Source organism: Nerophis ophidion, linkage group LG20, assembly GCF_033978795.1.
Source record: "Nerophis ophidion isolate RoL-2023_Sa linkage group LG20, RoL_Noph_v1.0, whole genome shotgun sequence".
Taxonomy (NCBI): Eukaryota; Metazoa; Chordata; class Actinopteri; order Syngnathiformes; family Syngnathidae; genus Nerophis; species Nerophis ophidion.
In genome coordinates this window covers 36,572,729-36,591,398 of record NC_084630.1, presented here as the reverse complement: position 1 = coordinate 36,591,398, position 18,670 = coordinate 36,572,729, and the positions used below count along the sequence as shown (strand labels likewise).

The window sequence follows — 18,670 nt, the reverse complement described above, 5'->3', positions numbered from 1 at the left end:
CTGACAGTGGTTTTATGAAGTGCTCATGAGCCCATGTGGTGATATTCTTTACACACTGATGTCGGTTTTTGATGCAGCACCACCTGAGGGATCAAAGGTCCATAATATCATCACTTAAGTGCAGTGATTTCTCCAGATTCTCTGAACCTTTTGATGATTTTACGGACTGTAGATGGTAAAATCCCTAAATTCCTTGCAATAGCTCGTTGAGAAATGTTGTTCTAAAACTGTTCGACAATTTGCTTACAAATCGGTGACCCTCACCCCATCCTTGTTTGTGAATTACTTAGCATTTCATGGAAGCTGCTTTTATACCCAATCATGGCACCCACCTGTTCCCAATTAGCCTGCACACCTGTGGGATGTTCCAAATAAGTGTTTGATGAGCATTCCTCAACTTTATCAGTGTTTATTGCCACCTTTCCCAACTTCTTTGTTTCGTGTTGCTGGCATCAAATTCTAAAGTTAATGATTATTTGCAAAAAATAAAAAAATAAAGTTTATGAGTTTGAACATCAAATATGTTGTCTTTGTAGCATATTCAACTGAATATGGCTTGAAAAGGATTTGCCAATCATTGTATTCTGTTTATATTTACATCTAACACAATTTCCCAACTCATATGAAAACGGGGTTTGTATAATGTAAAGTGCTGTGGGTATCATTTTAGGTATAATCAAGTGTTATATAAATTTAAATACACACTATATAATTTTAGGTATAGTTAAGTGTTGTATAAATATAAATACACACTATATAATTTTAGGTACATTTAAGTGTTACATAAATATAAATACACATTTTAGGTATAATTAAGTGTCATAGAAATATAAATAAAATGTATAATTTTAGGTATAATTATGTGTTGTATAAATACACACCATATATTTTATGTATAGTTAAGTTTTATATAAATATAAATACACCCTATAATTTTAGGTATAATTAAGTGTTATGTAAATATAAATACCCACCATATAATTTTAAGTGTATTTAAGTGTTATATAAATATAAATACACACCACATAATTTTAGGTATAATTGAGCGTTATACAAATATAAATAAACATTTACATTTCCTTCCATCGCTAACTTTGCTGTTTGGCCTCCTGCCATTGAACTCCCCAATGCCTCTTGTGGCAGGAAGTGGTAATGCGAGGAAAGATGAGAGTCAAGTCAGTTTGATACATTTTAATTGTTTTGATTGTGTTTTAATGCTGGCTTTGTCAATGTAAACGTATGTTTCCCTTGTCAATAAAGCCCCTTTCAATTGAAAGGACTTCTGCAGCTGCACAAATGTTCAAATCTCTGACCTGTACCTTGAGCAAGCACAGGTGACACAATGCTCTCACTATCACACCCAGAGGAAGCACATAGTACTACAGCACATATTGCAACCTGACCTCCTGGCAGTCCTGCAGGAACTTCTGCACATCTCGGTTGTCCTTCAGTTGGATCAGAAGCTCCACTGCAGCCTCCATGTTCTTCTTATGCCTGAAGCCATCAGTTGAGGTGCAATTATGGCCTTGGACCGATACTGACTGCTTAGAAGAAACATCAAGCAAGCTCACCTGACGTCCACCCAGGTGACTCGCTCCAGGATCCGCTCACTATTGATGTTCCCGTGGCTGGCCAGCCGCCTGCCGCTTTCCACCACACTGCTGATCTTGTCCTCGTTGGCGTCCATGGCGGTCATGAAGTCCTCCTGCTTCCTAATGGCCGCCTCGGCCGCCTCCAGCATGATGGGCATCTCCGTGTGGGCTAGGATGTAGGCCTGCAGAGGAAGATTGCTGTCGGACCAGGAGCATCCAACTCGGACAACGGCGATTCGTTCCAATACATTTGCCCAAAGACCCAGGAGAAAATGATTGTCATGACTGCAGTCCACCAGCAGAGGGAGCTGTCATGACTGCAGTCCAACAGCAGAGGGAGCCGTCAAAACTGCAGTCCACCAGCAGAGAGGCTGGCATGACTGCAGTCCACCAGCAGAGGGAGCTGTCATGACTGCAGTCCACCAGCAGAGGGAGTTATCATGACTGCAGTCCACCAACAGAGGGAGTTGACATGACTGCAGTCCACCAGCAGAGAGGCTGTCATGACTGCAGTCCACCAGCAGAGAGGCTGTCATGACTGCAGTCCAACAGCAGAGGAGTTGACATGACTGCAGTCCACCAGCAGAGAGGCTGTCATGACTGCAGTCCAACAGCAGAGGGAGTTAACATGACTGCAGTCCACCAGCAGAGAGGCTGTCATGACTGCAGTCCACCAGCAGAAGGAGTTGACATGACTGCAGTCCAACAGCAGAGGGAGTTAACATGACTGCAGTCCACCAGCAGAGAGGCTGTCATGACTGCAGTCCACCAGCAGAGAGGCTGCCATGACTGCAGTCCAACAGCAGAAGGAGTTGATATGACTGCAGTACAACAGCAGGAGTTGACATGACTGCAGTCCAACAGCAGAAGGAGTTGACATGACTGCAGTCCACCAGCAGAGAGGCTGTCATGACTGCAGTCCAACAGCAGAGGGAGTTAACATGACTGCTGTCCACCAGCAGAGGAAGTTCACATGACTGCTGTCCACCAGCAGTGGGCGCTGTCATGACTGCTGTCCAACATCAGAGAGGCAGTCATGACTGCAGTCCACCAGCAGAGTGGTTGTCATGACTGCAGTCCACCAGCAGAGTGGTTGTCATGACTTCAGTCCACCAGCAGAGTGGTTGTCAAGACTGCAGTTCGCAAGCAGAGTGGTTGTCATGACTGCAGTCCACCAGCAGAGTGGTTGTCAAGACTGCAGCTCGCAAGCAAATGGAGTTGTCATGACTATATTCCACCAGCAGAGTGGTTGTCATGACTGCAGTTTACAAGCAAATGGAGTTGCAGTGACTGCAGTCAGCCAGCAGAGAGGCTGCAATGACTGCAGTCCCCCAGCAGAGTGGTTGTCATGACTGCAGTCCACCAGCAGAGGGAGCTGTCATGACTGCAGTCAGCCAACAGAGAGGCTGCCATGACTGCAGTCCCCCAGCAGAGTCGTTGTCATGACTGCAGTCCACCAGCAGAGTGGTTGTCATGACTGCAGTTCGCAAGCAAATGGAGTTAACATGACTGCTGTCCACCAGCAGAGGGCGCTGTCATGACTGCTGTCCAACATCAGAGATGCAGTCATGACTGCAGTCCACCAGCAGAGTGGTTGTCATGACTGCAGTCCACCAGCAGAGTGGTTGTCAAGACTGCAGTTCGCAAGCAGAGTTGTTGTCATGACTGCAGTCCACCAGCAGAGTGGTTGTCAAGACTGCAGTTCGCAAGCAAATGGAGTTGTCATGACTATAGTCCACCAGCAGAGATGTTGTCAAGACTGCAGTTCGCAAGCAGAGTGGTTGTCAAGACTGCAGTTCGCAAGCAAATGGAGTTGTCATGACTGCAGTCAGCCAGCAGAGAGGCTGCAATGACTGCAGTCCCCCAGCAGAGTGGTTGTCATGACTGCAGTCCACCAGCAGAGGGAGCTGTCATGACTGCAGTCAGCCAACAGAGAGGCTGCCATGACTGCAGTCCCCCAGCAGAGTCGTTGTCATGACTGCAGTCCACCAGCAGAGTGGTTGTCATGCCTGCAGTTCGCAAGCAAATGGAGTTGTCATGACTGTAGTCTACCAGCAGAGAGGCTGTCATGACTGCAGTTCACGAGCAAATGGAGTTGTCATGATTGAATTCCACCAGCAGAGCGGCTGTCATGACTGCAGTCCACCAGCAGAGAGTTGTCATGACTGCAGTCCACCAGCAGAGAGTTGTCATGACTGCAGTCCACCAGCAGAGGGCGCTGTCATGGCTGCAGTCCACCGGCAGAGAGGCTGTCTTGACTGCAGTTCACCAGCAGGGTGGTTGTCATGACTGCAGTCCACCAGCAGAGTGGTTGTCATGACTGCAGTTCACAAGCAAATGGAGTTGTCATGACTGCAGTCCACCAGCAGTGAGGCTGTCATGACTGGAGTCCACCAGCAAAGAGAGTTGTCATGACTGCAGTCCGCCAGCAGAGGGAGCTGTCATGACTGCAGTCAGCCAGCAGAGAGGCTGCCATCACTGCAGTCCCTCACCAGAGTGGTTGTCATGACTGCAGTCCACCAGCAGAGTGGTTGTGATAACTGCAGTTCGCAAGCAAATGGAGTTGTCATGACTGCAGTCCACCAGCAGAGCGGCTGTCATGACTGCAGTCCACCATCAGAGAGTTGTCATGACTGCAGTCCACCATCAGAGAGTTGTCCTGACTGTAGTCCACCAGCAGAGCGGCTGTCATGACTGCAGTCCACCATCAGAGAGTTGTCATGACTGTAGTCCACCAGCAGAGGGCACTGTCATGCTGCAGTCCACCAGCAGAGAGGCTGTCATGACTGCAGTCCACCAGCAGAGAAGCTGTTATGGCTACAGTCCACCAGCAGAGTGGTTGTCATAACTGCACTTCACAAGCAAATTGAGTTGTCATGACTGCAGTCTACCAGCAGAGAGGTTGTCATGACTGCAGTCTACCATCACAAGAAGCTGATATGACTGAAGTCCACCAGCAGACAAAGTTCACATGACTGCAGTCCACCAGCAGAGAGAGCTCTCATGACTGCAGTAGGCGTCATGACTGCAGTCCACCAGCAGAGAAAGCTGATATGACTGCAGTCCACCAGCAGACAAAGGTGTCATGACTGCAGTCCACCGGCAGAGGGAGCTGATATGACTGCAATCCACCAGCAGAGAGGCGGTCTTGACTGCAGTCCACCAGCACAAGGACCTGTCCTGATTGCAGTCCACCAGCAGAGGGAGCTGTCACGACTGCAGTCCACCAAAAGAGAGAGCTGTCTTGACTGCAGTCCACCAGCAGAGGAAGCTGATATGACTGCAATCACTCAGCAGAGTGATATGACTGCAATCCACCAGCAAAGAGGCTGTCCTGACTGCAGTCCACCAGCACAGGGACCTGTCATGACTACAGTCCACCAGCAGAGGGATCTGTCATGACTGGAGTCCAACAACAGAGAGAGCTGTCATGACTGGAGTCCACCAACAGAGAGAGCTGTCATGACTGCAGTCCAACAGCACAGGGACCTGTGATGACTGCAGTCCACCAGCAGAGAAGCTGTAATGACTGTAGTCCACCAGCAGAAGTAGTAGTCATGACTGCAATCCACCAGCAGAGCGAGCTATCATGAATGCAGTCCACCAACAGAGAGAGCTGTCAGGACTGCAGTCCAACAGCAGAGGGAGCTGTCATGACTGCAGTCCAACAGCACAGGGACCTGTGATGACTGCAGTCCACCAGCAGAGAAGCTGTAATGACTGTAGTCCACCAGCAGAAGTAGTAGTCATGACTGCAATCCACCAGCAGAGGGAGCTATCATGAATGCAGTCCACCAACAGAGAGAGCTGTCATGACTGCAGTCCAACAGCAGAGGGAGCTGTCATGACTGCAGTCCAACAGCACAGGGACCTGTGATGACTGCAGTCTACCAGCAGAGAAGCTGTAATGACTGTAGTCCACCAGCAGAAGTAGTAGTCATGACTGCAATCCACCAGCAGAGGGAGCTATCATGAATGCAGTCCACCAACAAATGGAGCTGTCATGACTGCAGTCCACCAGCAGAGGGAGCTGTCATGACTGAAATCCACCAGCAGATTGAGCTTTCATTTCTGCAGTCCACCAGCAGAGAGGCTGTAATGACTGCAGTACACCAGCAGAGGGAGTTTAGAACAGGAATTACTGTGAAGTCAAGATGATGCTTCTGGTTTCCAGGTTCCAATCTTGTGTTGTTTTACATGTAATGCTTGTTCTCATGTATCAAAAGTGCAGTGTCTTTTAAAATGTAATTTTGTTGACTAAAGTTGTTGTGTTGTTTTGTGTGCAAATGTTTTTTGTTGAGTAAACAAGTAATTGTGTTGCTTTGTGTGCATAATGATGGTCAGTGACATATGATTGGTCCTCAGACTCCTAAAACAAAAAGTTAAAGTACCACACACTAGGTGTGGTGAAATTATCCTCTGTAATTGACCCATCCACATGTTCAACCCCTGGGAAGTGAGGGGCGCAGCAAGCAGCAGCAGGCCCACGCTCGGGAATCATTTTGTTGATTTAACCCCCAATTCCAACCCTTGATGCTGAGTGCCAAGCAGGGAGGCAATGAGTCACATTTTTTATAGTCTTTGGTATGACTCGGCCGGGGTTTCAACTCACGACCTTCCAGTCTCGGGGCAGACACTCTAACCACAAGGCCAGACAGGTTCATACCTGCCGGGTCCAGACAGCTTCATACCTGTCGGGTACAGACAGGTTCCTACCTGTCGGGTACAGACAGGTTCCTACCTGCCGGGTCCAGACAGGTTCCTACCTGCCGGGTCCAGACAGGTTCCTACCTGCCGGGTCCAGACAGGTTCCTACCTGCCGGGTCCAGACAGGTTCCTACCTGCCGGGTCCAGACAGGTTCCTACCTGCCGGGTCCAGACAGGTTCCTACCTGCCGGGTCCAGACAGGTTCCTACCTGCCGGGTCCAGATAGGTTCCTACCTGCCGGGTCCAGACAGGTTCCTACCTGCCGGGTTCAGAATGGTTTCTACCAGGCGGCTCCAGACAGGACCCTACCTGGCGGGTCCAGACAGGACCCTACCTGGCGGGTCCAGACAGGACCCTACCTGGCGGGTCCAGACAGGTTCCTACCTGCCGGGTCAAGACAGAACCTGACGGGTTCTCACCTGGTTGTTGAGGAGAGCTTCAGCCTGCTTGCTGTCCTTGAGGAACATTTGGTACGCGTGCGATTGGGCCAGTAGGTCCTGTCGGTTCTCCCACATCGCCTGAAGTTCATTCCAGCCGACATGAAGCGCCTGCAGTCGCTGTCGCAGGAACACGTACTGGGCATCCGTTTGATTTTGTGTAACCATGTGCCCTATCTCACGCATCTTCTGATAGTCCTGGTCATAGTTGTGGATTTCATTCCTTAAGCCTTCGTGTTGACACATTAGCTTCTCGGCGTCCGCCAGCGTGTTGGGCATGTCCTCAGAGGCGATAGCAGTCTGAGTGCGGGAAAGCCAGGACTGGAAGTCATCCAGATCACGCAAAAACTGTTGCAACTTCCGGGCCTCACCCAGAGACTCTTCACGGTTCTTCAAAGTGTCCTTCAGTTCCTCCCAGATAGCAGAGATCTCAACGAGTTGGCCATTGATGGCGCTGGCTTGGTCAGGATGCTCATCCGCCAGCCGCTGGGCTTCGTCTTGCAAATCTTGAAGTTTCTGATCAATGGCGGCCAGGTCTCTTTCCATTCCGGTGAGTTTGCGCTGCAGGGCCATAACCCCTGCCAGGTCATTGCCCAGCTCCTGGGTTGAGTCAATGACCTTGGTCTTCTCTTTGATCCAGGACTTTGTCTCATTACAGTCAAGGTGGTAGTTCTGCATGCCCAGCGCAGAGTTTAAGGACTCCTTTTTGAGGTCCACCAGATCACGGAAATGGCTCCATCTAGTGGCAAGAGAGGAAAAAAATGAACTTTTCTACACATGAAGACATGTTCAAGGTGTTTGTACCTGTGGTTGAGTTCGTCCCGTTGGCTCCTGATGTCCTTCTCACCAGGATGATCTCTGTGAAGCAGCTGACGTGCAATCTGGTTTACCACAGCGATACGGGAGGCTTGATTGTTCATCTCTGGCTCCAGACTTTCAAACCTGACAAGCAGAGGGCATAAATGCAGGCTGGATTGAAGCCAGGCTTGTTGAGCACCTCGTGGTCTTACCTGTGCTGGACAACCTCCAAGTCCTCCAGCTTGTCAGGCATCTCCATGCTGTTCAACCACTGTTCCTTCTCCTCAATCCAAACCTCACAGGCACCAACTTCAGTGACCATCTTATAAAGAGCCAGTGTGTCCTGCAAAGACTGCTTCCTCAGCTTTGTGAGCTCTGAAACCTCTTTATAGCGCTCCTCCATGCCAACCAGCCTCCCTCGCAGCTTGTCTGGCTCTGCATCCTCTGGGGTCAGGGAGGCTACCTGCTCATATAGCAGGCCGATGACTGGGTGATAGCTGCTCACCACTGTTGCTGCGTCTTTGTGCTTCCTGACCAAAGCCTGTGTGGAGAACTCATCATGACCCAGATCTCTGCTGGAAACAATGCGAAGAGCATCCAGGATGCAAGTGTCGGCATCATCTGCATCAGCCTGAAACTGATGCATTGCCAGAGCATCTTGCAGTATCGTCTTTCTGATGGCTGCCAGTTGCTCTAGTTCTTTCCACTGAGCCAGAAGATCCTGGATCCGCTCCTGGATCTTCACTGCACTAAAGTGTTGTGCGTGCACCATGATATGGCCTTCTGCTATGGTGTGCTGCAGGTGTCCAGAGCGGCCGCTCATCTCGTCCTCCAAGGTTCGCTGCTTGCTGAGCAGGCGCATCGTCCCCGTCAGGTCCTTGCCGTGCTCAGCTGAGGACAGGATCTGCTCCTTTTCCCGGATCCAACCCTCCTCCTCAGCCATGTCCCAGAAGAACTTCCAGAGACGGCGGGACTCCTCAAGGTGGTTCCGGCGGTTGACAGCAAGCTGAGTCAACTCCTGGTAGCAGAAGTCCAGGTGGGAAACGCGGTCTTGAATGACCTGAGGGTCACAGGGTTTGTAGCCTTCACAGACAGGAGGGACATGGCGATCAGAAGCTGCTTCCTGTTTCCAATGAAATTAAGTCACTTTCTGCTTACCATTGTCGCTGGTAGAGTACTTGTGGGCGCTAGTGGAGACTGCCTTCACTCTGTCAGCCTGGACGCCAATGTGGGCCTCCACCAGAGCATGCTTCTGCAGAAGGTCTTCCACCCCCAACAGATGTTTTCCATAATCCTGAGACAAAAGAAGCATCTGGAAACAAACAGGAGCAACAAGTGATCAGGATGGGGTCTTTTAGTTCTGGAAAAGGGCAGACTCCACTCTGCAGGACGCGTATCAGGTCAAAGCAGCATCATCACACCATTTCATGCTTTTAACTTCTCTATTATTTTCCTGCGTACTTATTTACATTTCTGCCAAGTCACTCAAACAGCAATTTTTCACACTTTGTCCTTTTCACCAAGATGAAGAGTTTTCCTTGTCAAAAGTTCAAAACTACCCGACCCCCTCCTGGTGCTAAAGAAATGTATTCCCATTTGCAATAGATTTTGAAGAATTATTTTGAAATGTTATTTTTTGGGCCACCTTCGGCTCACTGGCTGCTCTGCGTGTATGCGTCAGACACACAAGGACAAGAAAGTTGGATCAAATCATGCCTATTATACTCAGATTAGTATACCTATATGCATACAGTATATACCTTTATACATACCTATACTGTATATACCATTATATACATACTTATACTGTATATATCTTTATAAACAAATGTATATATGTATATAAAAATAAAGGTATACACAGCATATATATATAGATATATATGTATATATTAGGGCTGTGAATCATTGGGTGTCCCACGATTCGATTCAATATCGATTATTGGGGTCGCGATTCGATAATATATCGATTTTTTTCGATTCGATTCTCGATTCAAGAACTATTTTTTTTCCCGATTCAAAAGGATTGTGTATTCATTCAATACATAGATTTCAGCAGGATCTACCCCAGTCTGCTCACATGCCAGCAGAGTAGTAGATTTTTTGTAAAAAGCGTTTATAATTGTAAAGGACAATGTTTTATCAAATGATTGCACTAATATAAATATGTTTTAACTATTAAAGGATCCAAAAATATGACTTATTTTATCTTTGTGAAAACATTGGACACAGTGTGTTGTCAGGCGTATGAGATGCCATGCAAGTGTAAGCCACTGTGACACTATTGTTCTTTTTTATTATTTTTATAAATGTCTAATGATAATGTCAATGAGGGATTTTTAATCACTGCTATGCTGAAATGATAACTAATATTGATACTGTTGTTGATAATATTCATTTTTGTTTCACTAGTTTTGGTTTGTTCTGTGTGGTGTTTGTGTCTCCTCTCAATTGTTCTGTTTATTGCAGTTCTGAGTGTTGCTGGCTCAGCTTTGCTTTTGGAATTGGATTGCATTGTTATGGTATTGCTGTGTAGTGGTTTGTTGGGTTGATTAAAAAAAAAGAAAAATCGATTTAAAAAAATTTGAATCGATTCTGAATCGCACAACATAAACGATTCGATTCGTATTCGAATCGATTTTTTCCCCACACCCCTAATATATATATATATATATATATATATACATATATATATATATATATCTATATATACATATATATAAATATATATATATATATGTATATATACATACCTAAACTGTATATACCTACCAATACATATACACACACATACATATATATATATACATATATATATATATATATATATATATATATATATATATATATATATATATATATATATATATACATATATATATATATATATATATATATATATATACATATACATATATATATATATATATATATATATATATATATATATACATATATACATGTATATGTATATACATGTATACACACATATACATATTATATATATATACATACACACACATGTATATATATACCTATACTGTACATACTTACATATACACACATATATATATATATATATATATATATACATGTATATATATATTTATACCGTATATACTTACATATACACACATATATATATATACACACATGTATATATATATATATATATACCTCTACTGTATAAACCTACATATACATATACACACACACATACATTTATACATATATATATATATATATATATATATATATATATATATATACATATATATATATATATATATATATATACACACACATATACACACAGTTGGGCAAAAAAGTATTTAGTCAGCCAGCAATTGTGCAAGTTCTCCCACTTAAAATGATGACAGAGGTCTGTAATTTTCATCATAGGTACACTTCAACTGTGAGAGACAGAATGTGAAAAAAAAAATCCAGGAATTCACATTGTAGGAATCTTAAAGAATTTATTTGTAAATAATGGTGGAAAATAAGTATTTGGTCAACCATTCAAAGCTCTCACTGATGGAAGAAGGTTTTGGCTCAAAATCTCACGATACATGGCCCCCTTCATTCTTTCCTTAACACGGATCAATAGTCCTGTCCCCTTAGCAGAAAAACAACCCCAAAGCATAATGTTTCCACCCCCATGCTTCACAGTAGGTGTGGTGTTCTTGGGATGCAACTCAGTATTCTTCTTCCTCCAAACACGACGAGTTGAGTTTATACCAAAAAGTTCTGTTTTGGTTTCATCTGACCACATGACATTCTCCCAATCCTCTGCTGTATCATCCATGTGCTCCCTGGCAAACTTCAGACGGGCCTGGACATGCACTGGCTTGAGCAGGGGGACACGTCTGGCACTGCAGGATTCGATTTCCTGTCGGCGTAGTGTGTTACTGATGGTAACCTTTGTTACTTTGGTCCCGGCTTTCCGCAGGTCATTCACCAGGTCCCCCCGTGTGGTTCTGGGATTTTTGCTCACCGTTCTCATTATCATTTTGACCCCACGGGATGAGATCTTGCGTGGAGCCCCAGATCGAGTATTATCAGTGGTCTTGTATGTCTTCCACTTTCTGATAATTGATCCCACAGTTGATTTTTTCACACCAAGCTGCTTGCCTATTGTAGATTCACTCTTCCCAGTCTGGTGCAGGTCTACAATTCTTTTCCTGGTGTCCATCAACAGCTCTTTGGTCTTGGCCATAGTGGAGTTTGGAGTCTGACTGTTTGAGGCTGTGGACAGGTGTCTTTTATACAGATAACACTTTCAAACAGGTTCCATTAATACAGGTAACGAGTGGAGGACAGAAGAGCTTCTTAAAGAAGAAGTTACAGGTCTGTGAGAGCCACAGATCTTCCTTGTTTGAAGTGACCAAATACTTATTTTCCACCATAATTTACAAATAATTTTTTTTAAATTCCTACAATGTGAATTCCTGGATTTTTTTTCACATTCTGTCTCTCACAGTTGAAATGTACCTATGATGAAAATTACAGACCTCTGTCATCTTTTTAAGTGGGAGAATTTGCACAATCGCTGGCTGACTAAATACTTTTTTGCCCCACTGTATGTATATATATATATATATATATATATATATATATATATGTATATATATATATATATATATATATACACAAACCCCGTTTCCATATGAGTTGGGAAATTGTGTTAGATGTAAATATAAACAGAATACAATGATTTGCAAATCCTTTTCAAGCCATATTCAGTTGAATATGCTACAAAGACAACATATTTGATGTTCAAACTCATAAACTTTATTTTTTATTTTTTTGCAAACAATCATTAACTTTAGAATTTGATGCCAGCAACACGTGACAGAGAAGTTGGGAAAGGTGGCAATAAATACTGATAAATTTGAGAAAGTCTCATCAAACACTTATTTGGAACATCCCACAGGTGTGCAGGCTAATTGGGAACAGGTGGGTGCCATGATTGGCTATAAAAACAGCTTCCATGAAATGCTAAGTAATTCACAAACAAGGATGGGGTGAGGGTCACCACTTTGTAAGCAAATTGTCGAACAGTTTTAGAACAACATTTCTCAACGAGCTATTGCAAGGAATTTAGGGATTTTACCATCTACAGTCCGTAAAATCATCAAAAGGTTCAGAGAATCTGGAGAAATCACTGCACGTAAGCGATGATATTACGGACTGTTGATCCCTCAGGCGGTACTGCTTCAAAAACAGACATCAGTGTGTAAATGATATCACCACATGGGCTCAGGAACACTTTATAAAACCACTGTCAGTAACTACAGTTGGTCGCTACATCTGTAAGTGCAAGTTAAAACTATGCTATGCAAAGCCAAACCCATTTATCAACAACACCCAGGCTTGGCTGGGCCCGAGCTCATCTAAGATGGACTGATGCAAAGTGGAAAGGTGTTCTGTGGTCTGACGAGTCCACATTTCAAATTATATTTGGAAACTGTGGATGTGGTGTCCTCCGGAACAAAGAGGAAAATAACCATTCGGATCGTTATAGGCGCGAAATTCAAAAGCCAGCATGTGTGATGGAATGGGGGTGTATTAGTGCCCAAAGCATGGGTAACTTACACATCTGTGAAGGCACCATTAATGCTGAAAGGTCCATACAGGTTTTGGACCAACATATGTTGTCATCCAAGCAACGTTATCATGGACGCCCCTGCTTATTTCAGCAAGACAATGCCAAGCCACATTCAGCACGTGTTACTACAGCGTGGTTTCGTAGTAAAAGAGTGCGGGTACTTTCCTGGCCCGCCTGCAGTCCAGACCTGTCTCCCCTGGAAAATGTGTGGTGCATTATGAGGCGTAAAATAGGACAGCGGAGACCCCGGACTGTTGAATGACAGAAGCTCTACATAAAACAAGAATGGGAAAGAATTCCACTTTCAAAGCTTCAACAATTAGTTTCCTCAGTTCCCAAACGTTTATTGAGTGTTGTTAAAAGAAAAGGTGATGTAACACAGTGGTGAACATGCCCTTTCCCAACTACTTTGGCACGGGTTGCAGCCCCAAAATGCTAAGTTAATCATTATTTGCGAAGAAAAATTAAGTGTATGAGTTTGAATATCAAATATGTTATCTTTGTAGTGCATTCGATTAAATATGGGTTGAAAAGATTTGCAAATCATTGTATTCTGTTTATATTTACAACTAACACAATTTCCCAACTCATATGGAAAATGGGTTTCGTATACTGTATATACACCTTCATAGACATATACACTTATATATGTATATATATATATAAACATTATATATATATATAAACATTATATATATATATATAAACATTATATGTATATATAAATATTATATATATATATAAATTATATATACATCTATACTGTATATACCTTAATATACATATGCACACACACATTTTCACACACACACACACACACACATACATACATACATACATATATATTTTATATATATATATATATATATATATATATATATATATATATATATATATATATATATATGCACACACAGGTTTCTTCTTCATAGTTTTCCTGAGGGAACTACTCTCCTGAAGGAATCAATAAAGTACTATCCATCCATCTATCCATCCATCCATCCATCCATCCATCCATCCATCCATCCATCCATCCTCATAGTCACGCCCAGACTGCAAAAGTGTGGGATGAAAGCCAGCTCTTAACTAAAGAGGAGGAGTCTGTTGAACTCTCACATTTTCTATTCATGTAATATTTCAACAATTGTACTCCATTGCGTCCGCTCACCCAGAAGGGGGTCCACACATCTGTAGCCTTCTCCCGAGGTTCCTTCTCTATCCCAGCTAGGGCGTTTGGAGTTTTTCTTGCCCAGATATGGGTTCAGATCATGGGATGTTATTGTGGTTTTTGAAGCCCTTTGAGGCTCTTGTGATTAAGGACTATGGCTAAGGGTTCACTCCAACCCTCTACCTCTTCTACATCTTTGACTTCCATGACTTTCACATCTTCCACGACTTCTATGACTTGTCCTTCTTTTATTTCTTCTTGTTCTTCTGCGACTGATACAACTTCTAAGTTTTCTGCATCTTCTATAGCTTCTACATTTTCTAGGACAAGGTCTATGTCTTCTTGGTCTTCTACGACTTTTACTTCTTCTTGGTCTTCTGCTTTTTGTTTTTCTACAAATTCTACTTGTTATTGGTCATCTACGTGTACTACATCTGTAGCAGATGTAGTACACGTCTTCTACTTGTTCTTGGTCTTTTACGTCTTCCACTTGTTCTTAGTCTTCTACATCTGCTACGTCTGCTAGGTCTTCTACTTCTTATTGGTCTTCTCAACGCCTACGTCTTCTAAGTCTTCTTGGTCTGCTACGACTTGTACGTCTTCTATAACTTGTATGACTTCTACATATTTTACATCTGCTATGTCTTATACCTTTTCTTCCACTTCTAAGTCTTCTTGGTCTGCTACGTCTGCTATGTCTTCTTCCACTTCTACACTTTCTATGACTTGTAAGTTTTCCACGGCTTCTATGTCTTTCTGGTCTTCTATGTTTTCTACTTCTTTTTGGTCTTCTATGTATGCTACCTCTTCTACATCTTATACTTCTTGGTCTTGTACGTCTTCTACTTCTTAGTCTGCTACGACTTCCATGTCTTCTACGTCTTCTGGTCCTTCTACGACTACTACTTCTTCCGTCTTATACCACTTCTACTTCTTCTAAGACTTCCATGTCTACTACGACTTATGACTTTTACGACTTCTACGTCTTCGAGTAATTTATGTTCGTTATAGTCTCTTCCATCATGTCGGTCACTTTTGTCCTCTTCATCATCGATCAATTAAAGAAACTGTATTTGATGTGAATGGGGGCAACAAACATGTTATCAGTCTGGACCGACGCATCATGAATGTCAGTCTTTTGTGCGCCGTGATGACAACTGTAAACACGACATCGGGGTAGGTTTCATCTACAGATTGTTACTCACAACAAAGCAGGAAGAAGAAGCTGTTGTAGCGTGCATACACACACATTCAAAACTCCATGTTCCACGACACAGTCGGACTGATTTAGCTATGAGCCCGCCTGCCTTCGCGACTTGATTGAGTCTAGCTTAAGCAGGCTGGGCTGGATGGGAGAACAGTACTAAGAGGAACAGACTGGAGAACAGGGCAGCAGTATGGCAAGTAAAGGGCGGAGCTAGCTACTTACACCAAAGCAGATGGACTGGACCACTTTGTGAAAACCAGGCAAAAGAGATCCTGCTTTAGGACAGAAAACAAAAGGGAACAGACCTTCACTTGGTCCATCCAGTCCATGATGTGTAGCATCTCTTGGAAGACTCTCTGCAGGCCCAGATTCATCTCCAGACGCTGCCTTCGGGCCTTTAGCAGCTCCAACAGGTACTCCCACAGCCGCATCACGTTGTCTTTCCTAGCGATGATGCCTTTGATGTCATGGTAACGCTCTGCCTCCAGTTCTTTCGCAACTGCGACCACAGCCTGCACGCGCTCTTCGTAGGCCGCAATGTCTGTCTCGATGGCCTCGTGCTTCTTGGTAGCCGCTTCCACCGCTTGAATGTCCCAGCCAAAGTTGTCCTGGAGAGAAGGAGCAATTTGTAAGAAGTGTGGAGGTCTGGCTGGTGCTCGGCCCTCACACCTGTGAGACTAGTCTCTGGTTTTCACAGAGCCAGGTCTCCCTCATGGCCGCCTTGCGGTCCAAGCGTCTAGCCAGCTGCTCCAACTTCTCCTGACGAATGAGCTCCGTCCGCAGGGCCAGCTCCCTCTCATGCTCCGCCTTCTCCAGACTCTCCCAGGCCTGCAAGCACAAACCTCAGCTCACAGGCTCGGGGAGGACGTCCATAGAAGCTTCTGACCTTGTTGATGTCCGAGATGACTTTGCCCTCCCGAGGTGTGAAGACCTTTTGGTTGTTGGCTCTCATTTTGCTCTGGATGGTGAAGAGAAGAACCTCCAAGTTCCCCTTTTCGGTGAACCTAAAAACTCCCAAAGACATTGGGGGAGTCAGAGTGGAGGGGGTGGGCTTCAGATGAAGGAGGCGGAGTCCGATGCTTACTTTGAAGGTTTCTCCACAGTTCTGTAGGTTTTGAAGGCCTGAAGCTGCTGCTGAACGGCCAGCAGAGAATTGGCCAACTTCCTGTCGTTGAGGATGATGATGGTCTGTTGGATCCATTCCAGCAGGGCCGATGCCAGACATTCGTACTTCTCCATCATGCTCTCTGTCTCCATGGCGTGATCCAGCACCTGCGCGTCCAGACAAAAGCCGTCAGCGGACTTCCTGCCTCGGGTTCTTTCAAGCGTTTCTGGGCCACCTTTCCGATCCGCTTGCCCTCCACCTTCAGAGCCTTCATCTTGGAGAAGTAGTGGTAGAAGGTGACCACGTAGGTGATGACCGACTTCTCGTCCGGGTGATCCACGCTGATGTCTGCAAGTTACAGTAAATACTGTACACTTACTTCTCTTCATTGTAGTGATTTGTGACTCTTCTATCAAGTTGTCATTATTTATTTGTGTTTATTTATGACTCTTCCATCAAGTTGTCATTATTTATTTGTGTTTATTTATGACACTTGTATCAGATTTTCATTATTTATTGTATTTATTTATGACACTTGTATCAAGTTTTCATTATTTATTTGTATTTATTTATGACACTTGTATCAAGTTTTATTATTTATTGTATTTATGTATGACACTTGTATCAAGTTTGTATTATTTATTGTATTTATTTATGACACTTGTATCAAGTTTTTATTATTTATTTGTATTTATTTATGACACTTGTATCAAGTTTGTATTGTTTATTGTATTTATTTATGACACTTGTATCAAGTCTTCATTATTTATTTGTATTTATTGTATTTATTCATGACACTTGTATTGAGTTTGTATTATTTATTGTATTTATTTGTATCACTTGTATCAAGTTTTTATTATTTGTGTTTATTTATGACACTTGTATCAAGTTTTTATTATTTATTGCGTTTATTCATGACACTTGTATCAAGTTCTTTTTATTGTATTTATTTATGACACTTGTATCAAGTTTTCATTATTTATTTGTATTTAATTATGACACTTGTATCAAGTTTTTATTATTTATTTGTATTTATTTATGACTCTTGTATCAAGTTTTCATTATTTATTTGTATTTATGTATGACACTTGTGTCAAGTTTTTATTATTTATTTGTATTTATTTATGACACTTGTATCAAGTTTTTATTATTTATTTGTATTTATTTATGACACTTGTATCAAGTTTTTATTATTTATTTGTATTTATTTATGACACTTGTATCAAGTTTTTATTATTTATTTGTATTTATTCATGACACTTGTATCAAGTTTTATTCTTTATTGTATTTATTTATGACTTTGGTATCAAGATTTCATCATTTATTGTATTTTCATTATTATTTGTATTTATTATATTGATTCATGACACTTGTATGAAGTTTGTATTATTTATTTGTGGTCCTTCACCTTCAGGGTCCAGGAGCTTGGTGAGGCCCAGGTGTTGTTCAGCCATGTTGAAGGCGTTCTGCAGGTTGTGGTGAACGTTGGATTTCTTCAGCCCGTCAAAGTCCATCAAATCAGGCCTGGAAAGAAAGTCTACCATCATTATTACTAAGGACACATTGAAGGAACATGGAGAACATGAAGAACATGAAGAAGATGAAGAAGATGGAGAACATTAAAAACATGAAGACTATGAGGAACACTGAGAACATGAAGAACATGAAGAAGATGGAGAACATTAAAAACATGAGGCACATGAAGAATATTAGGAACATGAAGAACATGAGGAACATGAAGATCATGGAGAACATTAAAACATGAAGAATATGAGGAACACGGAGAACCTGAGGAAGATGGAGAACATGAAAAAAGAGGCACATGAGGGACACAAGGAACATGGAAAACATGAGGAACATTAAGAATATGAGGTACATGGAGAACATGAAGAATATGCGGAACACGGAGAACATGAGGAACACTGAGAATGTGAACAACACAAGGAACATGGAGAACATGAAGGAAATGAGGAACACGAGGAACATTAGGAACATGAGGAAAATTTAAAAAATGGAGAACATGAGGCACATGAAGAATATGACGAACA

At 43.1% G+C, this 18,670-nt stretch overlaps 1 protein-coding gene across 8 annotated transcripts in view; it reads right to left on the bottom strand.

Moving 5' to 3' along the window:
- LOC133539091 (spectrin beta chain, non-erythrocytic 1-like) overlaps positions 1 to 18,670 on the bottom strand; it is an 86,415-nt gene that overhangs the window by 12,053 nt on the left and 55,692 nt on the right. For 4 of the 8 annotated variants that reach the window (XM_061881138.1, XM_061881137.1, XM_061881142.1 and 1 more), the window contains exons 7-18: positions 18,031 to 18,146; positions 16,858 to 16,970; positions 16,602 to 16,789; positions 16,404 to 16,521; positions 16,187 to 16,345; positions 15,823 to 16,125; positions 8,693 to 8,846; positions 7,747 to 8,617; positions 7,541 to 7,678; positions 6,719 to 7,502; positions 1,572 to 1,774; positions 1,404 to 1,494 (exon numbers count right to left, since the gene is read on the bottom strand). In XM_061881138.1, the coding sequence (XP_061737122.1) occupies positions 1,404 to 1,494; positions 1,572 to 1,774; positions 6,719 to 7,502; positions 7,541 to 7,678; positions 7,747 to 8,617; positions 8,693 to 8,846; positions 15,823 to 16,125; positions 16,187 to 16,345; positions 16,404 to 16,521; positions 16,602 to 16,789; positions 16,858 to 16,970; positions 18,031 to 18,146 (3,238 nt within the window). Of the gene's footprint in view, positions 1 to 1,403; positions 1,495 to 1,571; positions 1,775 to 6,718; positions 7,503 to 7,540; positions 7,679 to 7,746; positions 8,618 to 8,692; positions 8,847 to 15,822; positions 16,126 to 16,186; positions 16,346 to 16,403; positions 16,522 to 16,601; positions 16,790 to 16,857; positions 16,971 to 18,030; positions 18,160 to 18,670 lie in introns of those variants that run through there. The other 4 variants (XM_061881139.1, XM_061881141.1, XM_061881143.1 and 1 more) reach the window with 3 other exon arrangements.